The sequence below is a fragment of the Buceros rhinoceros genome, unplaced genomic scaffold, assembly GCF_000710305.1.
Source record: "Buceros rhinoceros silvestris isolate BGI_N320 unplaced genomic scaffold, ASM71030v1 scaffold5173, whole genome shotgun sequence".
NCBI lineage: Eukaryota > Metazoa > Chordata > Aves > Bucerotiformes > Bucerotidae > Buceros > Buceros rhinoceros.
In genome coordinates this window covers 72,441-96,689 of record NW_010401701.1, presented here as the reverse complement: position 1 = coordinate 96,689, position 24,249 = coordinate 72,441, and the positions used below count along the sequence as shown (strand labels likewise).

At 38.8% G+C, this 24,249-nt stretch overlaps 1 protein-coding gene across 1 annotated transcript in view; it reads left to right on the top strand.

Annotated features, from left to right (window-relative positions):
- SLC25A21 (solute carrier family 25 (mitochondrial oxoadipate carrier), member 21) overlaps nucleotides 1–24,249 on the top strand; it is a 102,821-nt gene that overhangs the window by 26,090 nt on the left and 52,482 nt on the right. The window contains exon 2 of the mRNA XM_010132359.1: nucleotides 15,437–15,520. Within this exon, the coding sequence (XP_010130661.1) occupies nucleotides 15,437–15,520 (84 nt within the window). The remainder of the gene's footprint in view (nucleotides 1–15,436; nucleotides 15,521–24,249) is intronic.

The window sequence follows — 24,249 nt, the reverse complement described above, 5'->3', positions numbered from 1 at the left end:
TAACAAGGAAAGAGTATCAAATACTACTCTTGTCTACTGCAGGCTGTAAAGAAAACAATACTGATGTATCGCACCATGGTGAAATTCCTCCTGCTCTGTTTTGGTCATATGAGAACAATACCAGCCACGCAGTAGGTCTGAGTCATCTGGCATGGCTCAGCGTGACTCATGGTGGCTGGAACAGCAGCAGTCTTTAACAACATTAAGGGTTAAGGGAGAGAGGAGCTCACTGGCTTGCAGAATAAGAGCAAAGAGGCAAAATTGGCCACTTGTCCAACATCAGAAGCTCACACCTCTGTGGTCCAGGGACAACTCATCAGGTTGTGTTCCCTCAGTGTTTAAGGGAGCATTAGCAACAGGTCATGCCCAGGCTGTTTGACAAGAGGAATAAAAGAAAAAATTATCCACATCTTTTACAATCCAGCACAAAGAATAAATCTCTGAGAATTTTAACATGGATGTTTAGTGTGTAGTGATTAGGAGTGATGTGGTGTCACACTCTGGAGATGGTTTGTCTCAGAGAAGGCTTTGGCTTCAAAGGAGATGGGAAGGCAAAAGGATACCAAAAATTGCTTCCTGTGATTGTGCTCAGTTGCTCTGAAACATGCAGAAGCGTGAGCTATGTTAGTAGAACCACGCTATCTTTAGGAGTCTCGTTCCCGGCAGGAGACATTAGCAGTAGTACTGCCACCTCTAACATTCAGAGAACGCTTCCTAAGCTGATTTGGTCAGCAAAAGAAGGTTCAGGACTTGGACTTCTTTCTTGCCTTTCTGTTTATATGGTAGTGTGTAAGTAAAGGGTCTGGTTCATCATGTCAGATTTCTACACTAACTTTGTAATATTATGCAATATTATGCAATTCCACTACCAGTGCATGCCAGCACAGCTCGGCATGGATTGTCTAGAAGGGGAGCAGGTTTTTACAGGTGAAAGTGTGAGGCTTTTCAAGAAAAGAAAAGAGAAGAGGATCAAATACAGAAAACATCTATATTTGCATCATAAATACTCTAACTGGCCTTAGGTATAAAGTCATTATCGGAACTTCTAGTCTAATATACCTATGTTAAATTATGTGTTTGAGCTTTTCAGTAAATCCATTGTTTACTGTGAAATCAAGCGACGAACATCTTTGCTTGGGCTGATTTAGAATATTTCTGGTAGATTAATTCTCCCTAAAATTTCCTCTGTTTCTGTGTTACATTTAACTCTTTTGTGTTCATTTCTCCAGAAGCCATTTTAGACTCTATCAGCTGATATTCTTAAGGCAGCTTTTACATACAAATGTTTCTCTGGGTCTTGGAGAGATCTGACATTTTATGTCTTACATTCTCACTTTAGGAGGTCTGGATATTTCAACCAAATTTAATAGCTATTTATGCCTTGAGAAGATCTTATCTAATGTACTGTTGGTTCGGGGTCATTCACAGCCTCACTTTATATTGAAACATGGACAGAGAGTGTAATTTGTTAATGTCATGAAGGATGAAGTTGGTTAGAAAGGGAAGTGTACACGATTTATAATAACACAAGTGTTTCCTTGCTAATCCCTTGGCAGGTTCATTATCTGTAGAGCCCCAGGCTATAGCTGGCCTATCGTGAGAGTGAAATTTAACCCACAGCATGAAATTAATCCTCAAAGACTTTTGTCTACTCTTTCTAGAAATAATAAATTCAAAGTGATTTTATAATTCTCCTCTCTAACTTTATGCAGAGGTGTTAAATTGGTATCTAAACACTATGGCATATGTCAATCTATTGATTTATGTTTAGTTAACTAACATGCAAGCGTACACCGAGCATAACAAGGAATTTGAAGACATGAATTACTGGTGTGTTCATTGTTTCTCCCTGAAAAGATTTTTTTCTTTGATAATACAGAAAATGCTGTTCCTTTTAATGACAAGGAAGGCAAGGAATGACGTGTAAAAAATCATTCAGATGATCATAGATTTTCTAGAGCTGGGTTTTCTAGAGCTTCTGGCTTTATGTGTGGAATAACTTGAAGGGATTTTCACACCCTGACCTCTTAGAAGTAAAATTTCTTAGAAGTCTAATGATGGCTTGTTGCTGGTAAACAAATGGATTTTTGGTAGAGTTTGGGAAAGTGCCTTTTGAATCAGCTGTGTAAATACTGGGTAAATCAGCTGGGCTTTTTTCAGAAAGATATTATTCTTACATATGCAAAGTTCTCTCTACTAAGGACAGAACAGTTTACTACTGATTAATTCATACTCTCCTCTGCATTTTTTAGAATGTGATGCCTCACTCATAGCACAACCTAGTCTAAAGGAGTAGATGAGCAGTTCTAGATGCTATTATATCTATCTAGATACAGGGTAAGGATTTTTCCCACTCTTAGCCAGTGTTCACCCAGTATATATCTATCCATTGGCCAGGCACTTTGTATATTTTGGTGTTCATCTACTAGAGAATTTTTCCACTTCTGAAGGCAGCAAGGTATATTTAATAGGTGTTTGCAATTGGCCGTATCATCTGTGTTGAAGAGCTTCTTCGAGTTATTAATTGAAAGTCAACACAGTCTTAGCCCTTGGGATGAGAACCAAATGACAAGAAATGAAGCAATTCAAGTGCTTCTTAGTACACAGATCCTGGACCAGAAGTTTGTGGGCTATTTAGAGGCCGTTACATGAGCAGGTCTGGAAGTAGATTACTCTTCTGATCATCCCTCTTCTTCAGACAAAATTTATAACTGTGGTATATACATTAAACCATTCTCAATTCACATATTCCTTAAAATAAAACTAGTTTCTCAAGTCATCCCGTATTTCCTCTGTGTATTTTAGGAAAGTTAATTTTGTGCACACGTATACTCTAGTGGTGAGAAGGAAAACAGCAGTTGCTGAAGTACAGAACAGTGAGCAGTTATATCTTTGATCCTAAAAAAGTCTTGAAGACACGTTAAAAATGCCACTTGATATTAGAGGTGACATGTGGTGTAAGTCTAGGAAACCTCTGAAAACTACATACCTTTTAGTAACATTTATTCCTTGGGATAGAAAGTCCTACAGAAGGACCTTGTATAAAGTTAAAACATAGGTTTTAACATAAAACATTTCTAATGCATTTTTTTGCTGCCTTTCTTGTTAATGGAAGCTGATGGATTTAAGCATTATAATTTCATAAAATATGGTACAGTAAATTAATACCATGTCATAATTCAGATATCATTTGTGTCTAAATTGTCGCTATCCCTAGTAGCAGAAAAAGAAGGGAAATTTGCAGAATTGCTCTGCTTGTTTATAGGTGTTAGACATGACAAGGAAGGAGCAGATGCCATGATACATTGCTCATACATATTTGGACCAATGCAGTGGTCATTGCCTCAGGGTTTTCCATCTGCTCGATATATAGTGTTTCTTCAGGAGCATATTCTTCTCTCTCCCACCCATTTTCATAATTTTTCTCGCTCCCTGTACATCCATCAGTCATTCCCCTGTGATTGACTATCCCTCTTTGCCCTTTTCCCAGACCACAGGCTCATAGTTAGAACTTCTTGCAACAAAAGCAGCAGTGTTTGTCGATTGTGAGACTGCGGTTTCTGCCGCCATTTCCAATGACAAGTTGGTCTTGTGACCTCTAATAAATGATGTCTAATAAACTGGCAGGTGATAGGTCTCTTAGCTGGTAGGTAGAATGACTGTCTGCATTTTCAAGAGAGTCTTGAAACAGAAAAAGGCTAAAAACTCTCCCTTGCGTGTAATGAAACTGAAGATTCCTTTCTGCGGACATTTAAGGTCAGCTTTGTTCTTGGGAGGGGTTCAGGCCGCAAATTGGACTAGCTGTAAATTTTTAACAAGGATAACACCAGTGTACACCACAACATTTAGGTACAGTAAGACCTTCTCACACCTTAGTCTGGGCACCTTGTAGGCTCCATAGCATGGAAGGTCTGATCCTGGGGATCCTTAGATTCCTATTTATATGCACAGACTATATTGCACAAAGACTAGAATCACGATGGAGCAGCTAAACCTACTGCCAGCATTACGTCCCATAGCAAACCAGTAGCACTTGTATATGGGTAGCTCTTTGCTGGTAGAATGACATGACATAGGAAGAAGATAAATTATGATATTCTTCTTCCAAAGAGCTGGCCATGCGGTTGCTTGTCACATTGGCCAGCGTACGTGCTAAGAAAAAGAGGGAGGGAGGTGGCATGCCTACGTGTTGTGCACTTAGGGTTGTATTTATTGCACTCTTACTCAGCTTGGCATTAGGCAACAAACATCAAGTTATGGACCAACAAAGGCATGATCCTACTTGTTAAATATGATAATTTATATAGTAATTACCTGTTAATTCTGTGTAAGCATATAGAAACACTTTTTCCAACGGTCAGTTTTCAACAAGCCCATTTTATTTATCAGTAGGTGTTCAATAGTTCAATAATTCAGTTAGTTTTATCTCTGAGACCCTGTAGTGCTACAAAGACTTGGCTAGGTTGGTGTATGGAAGGGGGACTGAATGTGCAGGGAAACAAAGGGGTGGTCTGTGATAAATACTGCATGGCAACATCAGGACTGCCTTTTCTTGTGCCAGTTTTTCACTCCTCAGGCTCAGTAGGTGAGTCGGATCGGCCATGTTAGTGTAATCCCCCTGCCTGCCTGGAGAAGAATGTGAGCAAAAGGCCTTTAAAAGACTTCAGTGGCTGTACAAAATGAAAGAAGGAGTTTTTCTAGCTTCCAACTCGTGGTTGGTGAAGGGGTTTGTTTTCTAAGCTAGACATCACCATAACGGAACCTGAAGATGCTTCCTTGATTTGAAGATTTTCATGAAATCAAAAGGAATCATTTACCATTTATTTTTGGAAAAACAACCTCTACAAGGCATGAGGCTGCAAACAAGCATTAAAATCTGCTAAGAACTAGATTCTCCAGACTACCGTACTGCCTGCTACCTACCAGGGCTTTGCTGAAATCCTCCCTTTTTCAACAGTTGCCTTGCTTTCTACCTTTAGAATTACCAGCACTTGGAAAAGTCTTGTTAAATCTGAAAGAAGTCCTGTTTTTCTTTAGACTTAACAGTGTTTCAGATACTGATTAAAAAGGGAACTCTCCCTTTATTCCTGAAGTCGGTAAGAAATATTATGGAAAATTGCGTTAACTCTTGCAAATCCCTCTACAACTATAAAAGTACAAATGAGATCGTCCCTGCTGTTTCAGTCAGGCCTATGAACCTCAGAGCAATAGGATATTTATAAGAAAATTCCAGACATAGCAGTGGTGCCGTGATCCATATGACCCAAAGTTTCCAGTCTTTGTCTATCCTCCTGTCTTTAAGGAAAAACAGAGGGGCATAAAATGAAAACTGGGAAGATCACAAATCATTGTTATGACTCATTATAATGAATGATTTGTGCATTACTTTATGGAGTAGTTAGATTGAGTTCAGGGTGAAAAAGAAACCTTAGTTTTTAATTTTCACCACTTTATGCCAATTTTCAAGCAACTATCTTTCCTTAAATAACAACGTTCTTTTTTTTTCACACTAGCCTGAGTAGTGATTGTTTTCATCTGGGAGAGCATGTTGTGATAGAAAGGTGCAGCCTCACATGGCTGTTGTCAACAGCCTGTTAGTGTTTCCATTACAGCATTAATTCTCATTTTCTGATGTTTAAAACTGGCCCGTAAAATACTCAAAGTTAAACTTCAGTAGCTTTCAAAATGTATTTACAAATAAGAAAAATAATCTCATTGGGTGCGGCTTTTTAGTTCTGAAAAAAAAAAATAGTATCCTGATAGCTTTGTAGCAACTGTAATTCTCAGTAGAGTTATTAGAAAAATAAAAATAAATCTACTGATGTCTGAAAGTAGATGCTGTTTTTCCACTACATTGAATTTGTGAAAGCTCATTTATTTTTCTTTTAATATCTTCATATGTTGAATTAATAGGGTAAATTCCCATGTGTCAAAGGTTTCTCTTCACTTCCTAGGATAAATTTTGATGTTACATAAAAATTTGCTGAAAGTGTGGTTCTGTATCTGTGGATTCTGAAGGACCCTGGCGAGCTCCCATTTCACCAGGCAGCAAACTGTCCTTAAAGTTATGGGATTTTGGTTTGGTTTTTGCAGAGGGAAATTTCAGATACATGGATTTACTGAAAGCAAGAACATTCTAATATATAACTCATTTTACTTTAAGTTGCCACAGCAGAGAAAGTCATAGCTCTTCAGAAGGAATTCCACCCTTAACTTGCCTTGTTCTGCCCTACTGTACGTTAAGAACTGCCGAGGTCGCTCAGCACTGGCTGGTAATGAATTCCATATAAGCTGCAATATTGGGGCACAGCTGGGTGGGTAAGAGCTGAGTTTCAGTCTTTAACTCAGATTTTCCTCATTTTACTGGTTTCATTTCAAAAGGTAATGCTGCTTTAAGGGTGTATGTTTTCTGTCACTTAGACATCCAGTTCATAGAAAAAAATCATTTTTATATGGAAGCAGCATATGCATAGTAGGTGATGTCCGTGTTATGTGTATCAGCTACTGGTCATTCAAAACACTTTCTCTGTGAATAAGAAAGGACATGTGAGTTAAGGGTTTCAAATGCAGGGTATTCAGCTGCACTTTCAGTAACGTAAATCTGGTTGTATCCCTTCCAGTATTTTAAAAATCTCTGCCACGAATTATTAATGAAATTGTTTCCCTTTTAAATATTTTCCAGCACAAGCATGTGAGGTTGGGTGAACACTCAAAACTAACACTTCTTTCAGCAACTCACAATTTGATTTTGGCTATTTTCCACTGAAAACGAGTTTAGATTTCTGTATTTGACCATTTCTTTCCTTTGGGAAAAAAGATATTTTTGGTTATCTTTACTCCTTTGACTGTAGGGAGCAAGTGTAACATATATTTCGTTGCGGTTTGCAAATTTTTGATGCTAAATCATTTTAATAACAACAAAAGAATCAGAATACACTAAGTTATGATGGGATTGATCTCATCAAAGAACTTCAAATGCTAATGAATACTGAGAAATATTGGACTACCTTCCAAAAAATCCTCCCCCAAAATCTTCTTGCCAGAAAGCCGCAATGCTTTTCCTGCCTTCTCAGAAGGAAAAGTGCTCTGTGATTACCATAGGGGACACTGAGATCAAAGCTTTGCTGAGAAAACGATGTAGAAATACTTGGCCCTTTCTACGGGAATTGTTGAAGAAGAAAGTGACTTTTTCCTGTGGGATATAGATCTTAATTTCATTTTCCTAAACTGGAGGAGTTTTAGAATAATGCTTACTGCTTGTATTTCAGGTATTTCCAGTAATGACCAATAGTAATTACTCACTTGAAGTCTTCCTGTGGCTTATCAGATACATGTTTTATTTTACAAAGCTGCATTAAGATCATTAAGATTTGCCTTTGCAACTTTTTGAAGTAATAGACAATACTCTTACTTCTTAAAGGCAGCAAAATTATTCCTCTGGTCTGGTATCATTTAACTGAGCGATGAAATTTTCATACTTACATTTTTCAAAGGCTCTAATTTTGCAGAGATTCTGTATTGGACTCATAGATCACAGTAATGTCACAGGACAGAATAATGTCTCTGCTGGGTTAGACTAAAGGTCCATCTAGTCCGGCAGAGAGAGGTCAAGAGAGGATATGCATTTTTGTAATAGAAATTAAACTGAGATAAGAAACGGGACAGTTTTTACGCAGGCACATGTTACACACTGAAAACAGCCAAACCACGTTCTCCTTCTCCCTGAATCGAGGCTGGGTACTGGGGCATTCTTATAATATAATGTAATACCTGATTTCTTGTGAAATCTCTTCTAGTTATTAGTTTATATTCCTCATTACTTTGTTGTTTCCCTATATGCTGTTTTGGAGAACATACAAGACTTTATCCAAAACTAATGAAAACCAGATTTCTTCTGTTGATGTATTAGGCCATGAGTGACTACCCATATTTGAACCCATAAAAATAACTCCATCATCTCTGACAACACGAAATTATTCCTTAAGGTGCTATTTTCAATGATTTGTCCAGTTTAGATAAGGCGTAAAGAAACGCATAGATTTTTGGGGGGTTGTTTTTACTTCGGAATTAGAGATCACAAGAGGTTTCAGAAATAAACTGCCTCTATTAAAAACAAAATGCTGCTTTTAACATTACTGGTGTCTGCAGTTTCTTCCACCAGCATAACTAAGTGCTTTAAATGCAAGAAGATGTAGACAAAAACCTCAAGCAGTGTTTAAATTTACCTTATTATTTTACAGCTGGCTCTTCTTAGCCAATCTTACCTTCATAAGATTGTTAGGATCACCCATACTGCACAACCCCAGAAACAGAAGAGGTAACAGGACGTGGAGGCTGGAACTGAAGATGGGCAACGCTTGCAGGGTACATGCAGTAGGTGGGGAGGACACCATCTCTGAGCCTCAGCCCGTAATTTCACCTCTCTGTGAAACACGCAAGTGTTCTCAGTATTTTCAACCTTGAAATAGAAAGGAACTTGCGCAACATCTTAGCTATGAGCATGCCTGATGTTCCTCTGACCAGTTGGTAGCGTGGAATGAAAAAATGGTGGTTTTCACTAAATGTTTTGTTGTTGTTTTGAACTCCCCCTCCACACATGCACGCTCCTTGAAGGAATTAGATTATTGAAAATATTTACAGTTTGAACTTAATTTCTGCTGTATTTCTTTCTCTGGAAGGCATTAAATTATTTGTATGGAACTGCTGTGACTAGTTATTTTTGTTGTTCATTAGCAAAATTACTGAAGTAGATTTGTGTGAAACAGTTATGTGGGTCAGTTTGACCTGCTTCTGGTCAGGTTTGTTTCTGCTAAATATTCTCTTCTAACACTACATGTAAAGGAAAATTTCTTTCTGCACGTCCCAAGGACATAATGGGAAAATTACTGCAGCAGAAAAATAGAATAGTTCTTCATTAGTAGCAAAATCCAGCTCTTGTTTCTAAAACATTTTATTACACTCTTGGTATATATTGTACTGCTTGCTTTTTCCCACTGGTATTTGTGATGGAATGATGTGCTGCTTATCTTGAATATGAAAGCAAGAGAGAAAGAAAGTCATTTATAAAAGGAATAGGAAGTACAGTAAAGGTGAAACTCTTTTTCTGATTAGTGTACCTTAGTCTAGTCTAAGAATACGACTTGCATTCAGAGAACTGACCGAGAGAACCAGTGGAACACCTAAGCTTTTTTGTCATGTTTAGGACGTTGCTGTTACTTTGTTCAATTATGCTTTGTATTCAGGGAAAATGTTTTCAAAAAATCATAAGCTCAGAGTAAGCCACACACGGGAAGTTCTCATCATCGAGACTGGAATTGCTCTGACCAATTGCTTTGTGAGGGTTTAGATAAATTGCTTTTCGGTAACTTAAAGGGAGGTGGCAATGGATGATGATCTTATTTGATTCAAATTTCGGTTAGAATAGCCAATCTGTTCCGTCTAAATTCTGTTATAAGTTGCTAAATCCATTGCTGAGCTAACTCTGACTTTTACTGTGAATGTCCCCTTATTCCCATGTAGGCAACTTTTTTTCTCATCCACTAGTAGGTTATTTTTCCTCCCGTTGCTCTGCTTGTATTTCATGGCAATTTCTGAGATTTTTTTGGTCAAAGTATGAATTGCTGGATAACCAATCAGATAGGGAGAGGACATAGGAACAGATCAGGATTGCAGTAAGGCAGAGGTCAGGAGTGGAATGGAAAAATGTATGAGTTGCAGTGTTTGATAAATACCGAGAGAATTGCATTTGGTAATTTTTTATTTGATTATCATATCTGGTAGTTCATGTTCTAACTCACATAAAAGTCATCGCTGCAGAGAATTTTGAGTTTTTAGGGTATCTTTACAATTATTTCCATTACTACTATTAATTTTTTCTTCTTAAAAAAATTCATTTTCCCCCAAAATTCTTAGAGATAAATAAACTAACAAGCATCGTGAATTCCAACAAAGAGGAACTCAGGAATTTATATAGATGAATTTTGAAATAATTTTTGGTAATACTTCTCTACCCATGATTCTGATTTATTGCTTGTGAAGTAAATGTGAACCATTTGAAAAAATCTGTAATGAGATAGAGGCAAATCTGAGTCTACTATGGAGAATAATTGGAATAAGTTCTGTTCTTTGCCTGCTTTCTATGTTACTACTTCATTGTGTTTATGTGGGTTTTGCAGTTAAATGATCATCAGACCAATACTATAATACTTAAAATGTGACCCCGGCACTAGCAAAATTTATATCTTTGGTTTAAAATAACTAGGTTTTTTGTTTTGAAATGTAATATTTGGTTCTTCAACAGCTCATATGATTTAAATGTTAAAATAAGTGACAGAATTATACTCTCAATTTAGTTATTATCCTATAAGTAACATAAGCAATTCAAAGAACTTGAGCCAAAAAGTGAAATAAATTATATTATCAAGGCCCATTTTGCAGTGCAAAGTTTTGCATGAAACTTAAGCATCAGTAGATAGCCTAACTAGTAGTAACACCTGAATAAATGTTTAAGTTAGGAAATCAAAATCTTTTTAAATTAGAATGCAGTTATTTTTTGTTATAAGCATGTGAACTGTTAATGTATATTTATATAAAGCTTCAGACTATACGTTTTTTATCAACTTATGTTGGCAGGGGTAACTACAGCTAGGAGGGTCTGGAATCACTGGAATTACTGCGAGTGCAGAGAAGCTTATGGAAATGTTGTTTTCCATTTTCCAAAGGCTGTGCTTCTGTGTAGAAGTCATTTAAAATCTAGCATTGCACAGACAATTTAATTTGTTTTTTTCTTATGTCACGTAACTATCTTCTTTATAGCACCTACACACCTCAGCACCTGAGCATGTTTGCTTTGGTACTGCCTAAGTCTCAGTCATAAAGTGAAATGTTAGGCACTTTATTCAGAATAGAGTAGAACGAGTGATAAAATCCTGGTAAGACTGGTGGAGAGAAGGAGAACGCGGAGCTAAGAGTGCCACTCATTGGCAAGCACTGCCACATGGTATAAAGCCTGGTTCTCTGACTCAGTGTTTTTCTTTCCCCCTGAACTTTGTGGTTGAGGAGCTAGTCACCAGCCCTGCATAAAAGTGGCGGGAAGTTCTGGAATTTACGCGTGAGGGTATAGTCTTTGCAAAGCCGGGGGGAAGAGTTTGGTGAGTCTAGTCACACATCACATTGCGGTTGTCTGCATAGCTGGAATTTAACTGCTCACCATCTCCTTGAATCTGTATATGCAAATACTGCTTTCTTCCTTTTAGATTTTAAGATGACTAAATCAATTTCAGCATGAATTGGACATCTTTCTTCAGATCAGCAAATAAAAGGGGGAGGATTGATAGGTCACATCGCGGTGAACAGACTTCAAACCCCGAATACCTGGATACTGTACTGGCAGACCGCCACGGGACAACTTTGATGAGACATTCAGCAAGCATGAACGAAAAATTTAGCAACTGATAGAAGAAAAGAGAATTTTTTTTATTTTTGGTTTATAGAAAGCACACACATCTGCTTCTTTTCCTATGGCTATTGTGTTAGAAAAGATTCCTTAGAAGACTTCTGCAACAGAAAGGGGGACAGGAAAGCATTCCATGGACTGAGGATTTTATAAAACACAGAATAAAATACTGGCTGTTATGAAACCAGCCAGAACTGTAAGTTAGACACTGGAAACAGATACGTGTGTTTATGTAGAGTTGTTGCTCCTCAGTATGTTGTATCACTTGTAAAATGGTAAACGGTTTGGAGAACTGATGAAAGGACACAATCGAGCATCTGCTGCATTGTGGAATTTCAGGCTGAGCTTGTTGAGAGTGATTGATTAAGGATGGTTATAATCATTAAAAATGGTCTCTCCCTTGCTATCAAAATAGGAGTAAGTTAGGTTTATTCATTTCACCAATAGTAGTTGTAGTTCTGACTAGTGTGGATGAGTTAAAATATTTTGATGGTTTAGATCGTGCAGAGTTTTCGGTAAAGATATTTTTTTGAACAGCCCTCAAATCCTCAGTTTTATATGATTGCCACTTTTTGAGATCCCAACCATGTGTCTTCTGGGGGTCAGCAGGGAAGGATACTGATGTTCCCTTCTCTAAACAATATCAGGACACTTTTTTATCAATTAAAGCCATTGCAAAGGTCCCGTTCGGTCAAAGGGGGCATAAAAGACAAAGCCCTGTGGGCTGAGCCAGCAAGGGGGGTTGTGAGGTCCCCCACGGCGTGGGAGCTGGAGATGGGAACTGTGAGAAGGAGCCATGAGAACAGGCAGTAGGTGCTGTGAGCAGTCCTGGGTAGGAAGAGGTAACCTGGGGGGCAAAGTACCTCCCACAGCTCTGTGAGCATTCCCAGTGCCTCGGTACCACAGCATTGTGGCCAGAAAGCCAGAGGAGAGGGGAGGGAAGTAGCCTGGTGATCAGTTTTAGAGTGATAAAGCTCTCGGTAAACACGTAACATGTTGGAGTGTCCAGTGACTTGTGACGCTTGCTGTACGCTCATAGTGTGTGGTAGGTCATTCATCCCCGTCCTGGAAAAGCGTCTCTGCCCAAATGTCCGTTCAGCACGTCTCTGACCACCACCCACACATCCTTCTTTTCAGACTTCAGAATAATAATTTAGATGAGAAGTAATGCTCCAATTATATTTATGGGAGCATTTCTCTTTTCTATTCTAGCAAAGCTAATAATGTACAAGGCAGGCATCCAGCTTTCAAAAATGCATGAAATTCAGTGGTTTTATAACGCTTTTAGAAAGGAATGGATTCAAAGCAGAGAGCGCCATTATGTATCCGCCAGTTGTGTTCATTCCTCTAAACAATCATTAAAAACAGGCCAGGTTGTTTTTTGAAGTGAATGTTTTCACTCTTCTGCGTTATTAAGACTACTAATACAGGCTGCTGCTGCCTCCAGAAAAACAAACATGCGTTTTTTCAGTGCTTCCCTGAGCTTCTTATAACAAGTGCTGGTGATCAATTAGCTAGTTCATTAAAAAGTTACACATGATTTTATTGAGGCAAGCAATTCTGAATCAAAGAACCCAATTCGCAGATCTAGGTTGAAGCACATAATTGGCATGTATTTTAGGATCGCTGTTAAAGCTATAAAAAAGATTTACTAGGGAAGGAATGGATCCAAAAACCCTGAAGGAAGGAATATGTTATTTGTGTGACTCAGTGTTACAAATGGACTCATTTAATACGAAGGTCTTATCTCCATTAAAACAAAAAACTGTAATAAATGTAAACCTCTTTTGATTTAACTTCTTTAGCAAAACGTTATCCTTCATCTGATATGCATAAGTTACACAAGATATTATTGCATTTCTTCTGCTAATAATGCTATCGAAGATGTATTTTTATTAAATCATTTAAACCTAGTTGAGAAGTCAACACTGTGTTAACTGTAAAACAAAGGTATGTGAGTATGTTCACCATGTTGTTGACATCCACAGTGAGTCTGGGATTAAAGCCCCCGTTCTACAAATAGTCGTGCGTGCTCAACCTAGTGGGGAGCCGTACACCCGTGCTGGTAGAACAGGCTTGAGCATTTGCAGGGTGAAGGAGAGGGAAGGCACGTTATTCAGAGGATGTTTTAGAAACACTGATGCTTTGTTCTGAGTTTACAAGCAGGCCAAATCTGGAACCTTGAGGAAAAGAATTTATGTGAAGAAAGCTTTATTTTTAAATACTTGGGAAAAGTTATTCACTGGTGAGTTTTTGCAAGATTTCTTTAAGCAGAAGAAAGCCATTTTGGGGCTTGAACTGAGAGGTATAAATAATCAATTCTTCAATATATTAAAATGTGCATGGAATCTCCTTTCTGTTATAAAATGCCACAGTGTAAAAGCTTCTGTAGCTGATATTACTGTTGGACTTTGTGTGATGGCATTGAGGCATTTTTTTTCAACTATTAGCCTTCCCAAGGGTTCTTTTCAGACAAAATGTTATGCATCAGCTCTTATTTGAGCGTAAGCCTATTGAATAGCGTTCTCCTCCCTGCCAACTTGGCAGCAAGTTCTCATGCTAATAAAAGAGGTTACCCCAGATAGAGATCCCAGATGTGCCTGAACTACTTTTATTAGGACAACGGAGGGGCTCAGTGTTTCCTTCTCGCCATTTTCAAAAAAAGGTGTGGGTTTGCCTTCATAATCGCCAAAGAAATCGTATTACATCACTGGAAATTTTTTCCTCAAAGTGAATAAAATATTACATGTGTCAGCACAGAACACAGCTTAGGAAATACTGATGTTCAAAACAACGGATGCCTTTTGCCACAGTTCACACCTTGATTTGACCCTACCGAATTCTGTCGTCAGAGGGGAGAACATTGCTCTTTAACATTGAGTGGAAAATACGTTTGATTCTTACATATTAATGAGATTCGGTATCATGATTAGAATAAGTGACAGTAGAAGTTTCTCAGAACAGCAACATACCTGCAGCATTTGACATTCTTGGCTACAACACCAGTCATTCCTTGAAACCGTGGAACGCTATTTGTTGTGTAGAGTAATTATTGTACTTAGTGATTGCCTGACACAGGGCTATTGGAGGCTGGAATTGCTAACATCAACATTCTCTCCCTCTATCTTTTTTTTTCTTTGAGTGTTATATAGTAATTAGCAGTGTAAAAAGAAGTTTCGTTGATAAAAATGTATTCAAAATTTCTCCATCCTGTTTTGTTGAATGCGTCATCTGCAGTTTTAAAACTGCAAGAAATTGGGTAATCTAACTGAGGTATTAGTAAAATAATATCATTTGTTAAACTCACTGTTGCTGCCCATAAATCATAAATAATAATATGTTTACAATCTTAAATCATAATCTGGATTTTCCTTTCTAGACCACAAGCTTCCTGTTGAAATCTTTATTGTCAAAATATAAATAGAGAAAACAAGGTTTTAATTAAAATAATTCATTGCTTACTTTTATTGTTCAACTTACTATTAAATTATGAAGAAAGAATGGTGCTCTAATTTCTGGCCATGTCTTTAGTTGATTTTTATTGTAATTGCGTCAGATATAAAAAGAAAGAAACTGCACAGTGGATTCGTTTCATAGTGAAACACATGATAGTATTCCGTTTCAGATTTTCAAAACTGGGGTTTGACTCAAAGATTCCCATTAGTTTCAATGGGCTTTGGATCAGGCACAGGGTTAACAGCTTATTTTTCAAACAACTGGAAAGAGGTGTAAATGTCAAAGGTGATAGCTATACTGTGAGTTCCATAAACTACAGCAAAAGTTACTGCTAAAGCTCTATTTTTCCTTAGTTTAACAGCTTCTATGAAAACAGTGTTAATAAGTATATCAGGAACAGTATATAATAACGAATCAGATACATAAAATAGCCTTTAAAACTCCTTTTATATAATAATTGGAGAGTTAAAAGTGACTTAAAATCCCTGACTTCTCATGCTGTGATGTAAATTGTATTTTTTTTAGGTTCCAAATTCAAAGAGGGAAAACTGATCCGACCGGTTACAAGAGCCTGGGGGACTGTTTTAGGTCTATTTTCCAACGAGAAGGGTAAGAGTATATGTTTTTAAAATTGTCAATTTTATGTGACCTTTTTTAATCACCCATTTTCCAGACATTAGATCCTCTTTATATTCCACCCTTCTTTGCAATTGCCGGAATTTGGCAAACACGTAGGCTTACATAACGAGCACAGTTTGAAAAGTCTCAGCATTGCTTATGCTCACAATACCAAATTTTTCTGTTAAGTGTTTAAAGACCAGAATGCAGAGGTGCGTGGGAACAGCAGGGGCAAACACTGTTTGAGATGGGCCCATCAGTGTAGGGCAGTATCTAGCCTCTTGTATCTTGTCCTGGTTTCTGAACTACCTCAGCCTGAGCCATTACCAGTTCAGTGAAGTGAAGTACTTGTTTCCAAGCCCCGATGAACTGGCATTCCCGGTTAGCTGTGGTAGACTATGTTTCCAGGACCTGTGTGACCAAAATTCCACAGCTTTTCAGTTTGACAGAATATGGAAAAGTATTAATGGACCCTAGCCACCTGAATCATACTGGTTTCAAAAGGTAGCACTGCTCTGAGACCAAGCTTCAATAAGGCACTTGGGCTCTGATCCAGAAAGCCATTTAAATACACGCTTTATTTTATGAGCAGTCCAGTTAAAGCCATTGAATGTAATGGGACTGATCGTATGCTTAAAGTTAAGCCTGCTATCCGCAGGAGCTCTTTGGGAGCTCGCTTTTAATCAAGGTAACTCTAATTAGGAAATCCAAGTTTTGAGTAGCTGGCAGGCTTTCCACAAAGACTTTGCAAATACAATAGCAACTGTTTTTAATCCATGTATTCATCAGAATGGGACTGCTCTTATATATAGTGGCATAGATACCGCATACAGAGGCAGGATAGGTGCAGCGAGGCACAGAGTCCTTGTGTCCGCAAGCTGTACTGGACAGACCGAGCTGAGATGAGCAGTGAAAATGAAGATCTAGACCAATTTTGTTTCTTGCAGTGAGGTTTAGCCAAGCTGCACTCCTTAAGTACATAGATATAGCACTGGATGAATTGCTGAAGTAGGGAGGAGTAGAGAAGTTTTATTAAGGTGTTGAGAGAGGAGTTGTCACATTTGCCCTTATCAGTGGTAAATTCATTTCTGATGAAAGACTAATGTTATGCATTATCACTACAAGGCATTAAAAAGCTTAAAAGCTAAGAAGATTTCACAAAAATGATAATTTGTGGCCTCTGGGGGTTTCTAAGCTGCCTATATGTTATGTACAACCCACATACTAGGTTTGTAAAACCCACGTGTATAAAATAGTAGCAGGACACTGCAAACTTCAATGTCCCGTACAAAATACAGTTCCCTTACTATTTTGAGAAGAGGAGGAGGAAACAAATACTCTGTGTTTTGATTGTTTTATGTGTTCTGCTTTTCAAAAGCTTCTCAGAGAGACAGCTATCACTTATTCTATGGAACTCACTCCATTATTCTTTTCCCCATGTTCAGACATTGTGCTGCCCAACACGTATAAACTGTCTGTAGAGAAGCGATGGAGGGTCTGAGCACAGTGGTCATCGGTGAATGAACTTCAGAGGGAAAAGGGAAGGATGTCATGTCGGGTTTGGATTTTTTTCTGTAGGATAGTCGTGCCCCAATACTGGAACCAAGCCAGAATATTTTTTTATATTTATCTCAAGGCATGACTCTGTAAGCAGGAAAAGATGATGATGACATGCAAATACTATAGATGAAATCACAATTTAGCAGTGGATTGCACTAAATTTCTGTCGGGCTAGAGCTAATACAGAGTTTTACTTGCCTGTTGCAAAATCATTCAAAGCTAATCTAAACAAAAAGTTAATTCTGTGAATACCTGTTTTTCTCCAGGAAGTTAGACAGAGGTAGAAGTTCGCATTTAAACAATCATCAGTACTAAGCACTAGAAAAAGGAGATGAAAAACCTCAGTTACAACATAAACTTAAATTTTGGCTTAATATTTAAAAAGTAATCAACTAATCCTGAAAAATCTGTTTGGCTCCGTGAGTCTTGCATTCTCATCTGCACAAGTTGTCCAGTTTCTGGAGCATAGTGACTATGACATTTGTGAAGGACACGAGAGAGGTGACTGTGAAGTATTTTAGTTAGTGGAAATCTTGAACCCTGATACCCTCCCCCTGGGGTGCCCACGAAAGTATGCAGAAGAGAGCACCAAGAAAGGGCTTCACATTTAGATACCAAGCAAACGAAAACAATAAATGAGATATTCAGATTCTGGTCTGTGCATCTGGGGGAAGGGTTTAAGAAATTCGTTCATACTGGCAATATGAAATGCCCCCGTCGGTGCATGGCATTGTTAGACTGGTTTTCTGAAGTATTTAATTCAGTGTATGCTGACTATAAAGAGTCTAGGCATCTCTCTCCAGCACTCAGAATTCCCTGCTGGCATGTGTGATTATATGTTGTTGGCTACAAAACTAATTAAATGAAGGAACATAGCAGGAAAAGAAATGTTACTAGTCGCCTGCTCCTGAAAATGTTTACATTTGGAAATAATGCTTATGCTCATTTGCAGTTATATTTTTCGATAGTAACAACTACAAGTGAGCTAGAATGTCAGAGTCCAGTTTGGACAAGACACTCCCTAATGCCTTAAGTTTTTGACCTTGTTACGTTGAGGTTAAGCATGAAGAATCAGCCCAGAAAGTGCTTATTTTCCTGATATTTTCATATCCAAATGTTTTATTTGCTGCAATGCCTCTCACCGAAAATTAACCAGGATTATGTTACTGCAGTATGACAGTACCAATCCGATGATATCATGGAAAGCTTCCTCATCACAAATAATGGCCAGGATTTCTTTAACTGTCCTTCTGATTTTCTCCTCATTATAGTGAAAAGGACAGAGGAAATATTTCCGTCTAACCACTAATAGAACACTGTCCTTCTCAAAGAATCTGAAGACTCCTTTATCTTCCCAAAATACTAGAAATTTCTTAACCAAAAAAACCACAGAGAAAAAAAAAAGCAACCTACAAAAGCTCCCTTCCCCCAAACTTTTACAGGGAAATTAATTTTCTCCACAGGGAATTAAATTCTTCAAAGAAGGATCCATCCCTTGAACTCTCTTCTTGTCTTACAAGAAAATGGGAGCCACAAAACATAAAATTTAATTGAGACTCACCAAAGGAAGGCTCAGTCGAGCAGAGCATTAAAGGTCACATAGCTTTCTATTAAAGGGAGGCAGGAGTATTAACTTCAGGGCTTTTGAGAACTTGTGTTGGGAGCGTCCAGCCGCTGCCAATTGCACAGGGGCTGCAGCAGCGCGAATCCTCTCAGGTCGTGAGCAACCTCTGCTCAGCTGGATTCCTGGGAGCCATGCGCCCCAGCTTCTCCGGTTTCGCTTATGAGATGATGCATGAATTGACAGGTCTTTGACAGCAGAGGTAAACCCACCAGGAGCATATCTGTTTATTGAGGAGTGACAGCTTTATAGCCAACATAAAAATAATCTGATGTTTATTGGGGAAAATGTTTGGATACAGGATTAACTGAAACCATTAATAGAGAAAACTTTTGGGGTTTTCTTTAGATCTGAAAAATAAGAGGTTAGATTATGTTAACTGACCGATTTTCATATCATCATATTTACTGTATTTGTACTCGCTCGATTTTTCTTTGATAATGACTGGGGTTTGAATATGAAATGTAAGAATAAACCAAAGGTCTAGCTGAATGTATGAGTTGCATTTATATTAAAGACACATGGTGTTGTGTCTCGTATTAAGAATGGAAAATTATGCCCATCTGCACTGTCTTAATTTGGAGTTACAGCATTAAAATGATGGATGCTTTTATTTCAAGACTGTAAACAACTTTGTTCTTATAAACTTGGGTTTTCATGGGCTCATAATTTTAACAGTAAATGTTCTGGGTTACAGTTGGCTTTTTTGGTAGGCACTCAGTCCAGAAACCTGCTACTTTTTCAGTCATTGGTTAACTTGCCTGAAATAGAAAGGGAGGCAGTGTCCAGCTTTGTAACTCAACACCTGGATAAGTTACGTTTCAAAGTCCTGTTGGCCTTCCTTAGAACTAGATGATCCTGGAAAAGTGCAAAACACAATTGTCGTTGATCATTTGAGACTTCATTACTGAATTATTTGATTATTTATGCTGAATTTGGGTTGGGAAGGAGCAATTGCCTCCATGTTTACACAGCCTGGTAGCTTTATAACTATTCCATTCTTGTTCTCAGCACCACCTTACCACTCTCTTGTACCTGTAATTGTCTGTATAACCACACACCTCTTTTTTTAATAAGTGACACTCTAACTCGTACATTAGTGGGATTAGGTTATAAAGCTGAACAAAACTTGTCGGCTCAGGGTGGAGTAGGTGGGAGAACAGCCAAGACTAAGCAGGAGCTGGATGAGTGTGGAGTTGTCTGCAAATACGCAGTGGTTTATGTGGTATCAGCGGTTGCTCATCAGTTAAGGAATTTGCTAGCACTCTCCTTTGTCCTGCCTCTATCCATCGGCTGTCTGTCATGGTAACAAGTGCTTGAGAGTCTACTCTCCCAGCCTGCTGCAGATGATACGCTGCTGTTTCTCATTGCCAACAGGTCAGGGAAGGCGACTTGTAGGACTGCCAACCCTGCAGGCAAGCACCGGCCTCTGGCACTCACCAGCAATCCTCACCACCCGTTCCTGGGGCCCAGCTGGATGTATGCTCTTCCAGCTGGGCTGAGGAGACCTATCAAAAGCTGCCAAGTAAGTGTTACACAAGATACAAATACTTGGCTACCCTGCACCCGAATCCCTCAATGAAATTGCTGACCAGGGAAGTGTGACATGGTCAGTCAAGCCAAAAATCCCTTTTCCCAGTGAGCAGTTCTGAAGCAGAGATTCATTTCCACTTACTGGAGGCATAAATGCCTGTGGTATCAAAAGCCCAGACTTTAAGCTCTGCTTTAAGTGTTCTGAGGCAAGCAGAAGTGGGAGATTAAGATGTTCTTTCCCCCCACAGCTGTCTGCCCCACTCTTTGATTTTTCATTATTGCTTCACTCCAGGAGGAGCAGAAGGGAGCTCGGACCTGTGCTTCTTTGCTACCCTCAAGAATCTTGTTTCTTAGTAGAGACTCACCTGCACTGCCAGTTTCAGAGACTGTGATCTTGCAAACTGAAGTACAGGCACCTTTTCTTTCGTGCCCCCACTACAGGAATGGTAGCGTCCACCTAAATACTGAAGAAGGTCTGCTATCACTTGTACTTCAGAAATAGCTATACATAAATCCATCTCTTTTTTAGTCCTACGAGCCTGCCTCACTCTTACAAACTCCTAACACTTGTACAAGCCATGCTGAAACGAGACTGAAGATGCAGAAAAGGGCACTATGGTCCTGAACTGTCTCTCTGTATCTATCCTGATGCATCCCCACAGTCCATAGTATATTGCTATTTTTTCTTCTCTTTATCCCACATATTGTTGGATTATTCTGTGGGTCACATTATGTACATTGGCATCTTCCTGTTGTACTATTGTATGTATTGCAGACTTTACTAAAAACCTGTGACTTAGAGTATCAGAAAAAAAATTATCACATTCCTGTGTGAAATAATATCATGTGAAACATGAAGTGTCAGTTAACACTTTGCTGAATTGAAAGCTGTGACTGAAACTGTGACGGACACTGCATTGGCTTAAGCTGTGAACCTGTGTGAAATCTGTTGGCTTTTCTGGATAAAAATTAAAGTTTTAGGGCTGAATTTTGGACCTTCATGCTTGCTTTGCATATCTTTAAAGAAGAAATGCTCAGTGTTAGAAAAGCTAGTATTTGCATTATTTTCAGGGAGCATAAGCTTGCGAAATTGAGGTAGGGATGTGGCAAGTTCTTGTAGCACCTAATTAAAACTATCAACAGTTTAATCTGTCCATTTACTTTTGGAAGTGAGTGATTCTGTTTGCTTTGCCGTTTTATCTGTGGGTTGAGTCTCTGCAGACAAACCGCCACGTTTCTCAGCAAGCACTCTCATGCCTGTGCAGCTCAGTGGAGAGTGAGGCTTATGAATCTGCACTGAAAAAAAGATGCCTTAGCACAGAGATTAGGTGCCCTACAATAAAAGAATTTCAAAATTTCTTCTGAGTGATTAGCGAGAGTTCCTTCTTCGTAATGCGTACGTATATACACAGAGTAGCAGATCTGCTTTCTCTGTATCTGTTCTTGTGCCACTTACTCTCACTTTACCCCATGTCTTACTCTACACAGACCTATGTGCAATATCTGGTCTTACTGTTTTCAGTTTCATTTGGTTGACTAGAGTTTGTTTGGACTTGTGTCTTAAAACCATCGGTTTTGTTCTTGCTCTGAATGGGTGCAGAGCCATAAAAATGTAATGGTTCAATCTCCAGTAAAGTCATCGTTAAGACTGCTTCCAGGATTAAAGAGGAAGGCAGAAAATCTGACTGCCACAATTTTCCTGATAATGTACTTTAAGATTGTGATTTATATTATGCTCACAAGGTTTTAGTTTAAATATTGCCACTAAAGAGATGCCTTTTGTGTATCTATATGAAGGTGATGTCCGTTCTGCTTTCTTTTGTAAATAAACCTTCACATTTGATGCTTCAATTTTATCTAATTTCTCAATAAAGACAGCAATAATCTCAGGAAATTCTGATGCCTCATTACATTTTAAAATGCACGTACATATGTGTATACACACCTATTTCTAAAATGTTCATGCATTCTTTTAGTCTCTAAATAGATAAAAATTAACCAGTTCCTAATGCAGTGAAGTTATGCCAACAATCCCAAGTGACTGGGTGCTTTTGCAACACAAGTCTGTCATGAATCAACGATACACGTTCTTTTAACCTATAGCTCTCAAAACACTTTGCAGAAGAAATAGGTGCCGTTATCTCAGCTGTACAGATGGGGATAGTGAGGTGTAAAGTGCCAGGGAGTTGCGTAGACCTGGACTGGAGCATGCCCAGGGGTGGTTAGTCTGAGGACATCCATGGCAGCAGTGGCAGTTTGAAGCCTGAAGCTGGCTATCCTGACTGCAAGGCTAATGACCCATTCAGTGGAGCCCAGGTAGTCACCAGCATTTACCGGGATGTTACTGTCGTGAGGTTTTCATCATCCCCTTCAGGCAGGAATTCTCTGTTCCTGACTGGAGGTTCCCTACCCCCATCTTCATATGTTAACACTTGAAAATGAAAGAAATGGCTCTGGAATGTGAAAAACTTCTATTCCCAGTTTTATGTGTGCAGCTCTCTGAAATACAATGAGGTTGTACTAGTGTAACTACGGGCAGCGTCTGGCTGACCGTGTTTGTAGTACCGATGGACACACATTTTACTAGCAAAATTTGATCTGGTATATATGGCAACACCGTAAATAGGGACGCTCTGTTAGAGAATCATTTCTGAGAATCATATGCTTTAAAGATGAAACATATGCTTATTTATCTCCCATAAGAGCAGAACACAATAAAATCATGTAAATCTTACAAGCACTTTAGAAGTGAACAAACCAGACCTTAACTGCCGTTAGTCATTATTGTTTGCTAAGGCCAGTGGGGGTACACCTACTGCCACCGGGTACGTATTTTTAAGAGGTCCACACCGGGTTTTTTTAAGTTTCGAATATTTTTGTGGTCAAGTTGTTTTAATCTCAAAATTTCTTGAGTGTCTCTATTTTCTTCTAATATAACATAAATAGAATTCATTATGGTAGTGGTATTTATAGCAACAGCTTCCGTAGAGCCACAGTTTGGAATCAGATGACTGCATTATATGATGCTTATACTTACAATGGTAAGAAGATACCTACAAGAATCATTTACAATCCTTTGTCTATCTACTCTAGTTAGCAAAAGATCAGAATTTAAATTTGTAGCCCTTATGATTTTAGCATTCAAGAATATTTATCATTTTATGACATTAGGTTCCTGTTAGTTTCAAGTGTCTTGTTTAAATAGATCAGTGTAATAATTATGCTTCTAAAAAGCCTCCTTTTAGTCTAGTGTGTGGAAAATATCTTACTATGCTGTATCATCAGAGTCTCTGAATCTGTTTAGGTTCTCTGAATGTGAAGAACATACCTGCCAAATGTGGTAGCCCAGGGTAACAGCCACGAATTTCTCCCTCTTCAGTAATTCATTCAGCATGAGGGGCTGCAGTATTTCGCAGCAGAGAGAGCGACATTCCCCAGTGTTCCAAGCAGAGCTTTGCACCTCAGGGCCCGTTTCTACCCGGTACCACTCATCCCCTTTTTGGACAGCGATGCGGTGCTGCAGTTGAGCCCTGAAACCTCCCGTGCCTTCAGGTGCGGTCCCCGCTGCACGGAGCACCTCTCTGAGCTGCTGAGCCGAGAGCCATCTAGAGTTAGAAAGCCGGGAAGAGCTCGCACACGATGTGTCCTTCTCCAGGGCTTTCTTGGTTCACCAGGGCCATACGAAATTTTTAGCTGGTGAGAAGGTTTCAGATCAGGAATCAAGAACCCTCTGAGATTAGTCACAGCAACAGCTGCATAACCTCTGATCGAGGCTTTCATGAGGTACTGTTAAGGCTGAGTGACTAAATTAAGCTTAAGTCATACTTTTGGATCATGCCACTTTCGTATATATATTTGTATATATATTTATATATATATATAGTGTCATCAGGCTGTCTGGAATTGAAACCTGTATTTAAAAGGTGAGAAACTGATTCTAGCCCTGATGGAGGGGCAGGGAAGCTCTCAAGTCTGAGCCGGTGTGAGGTTGTCATGCCCAGCTGCA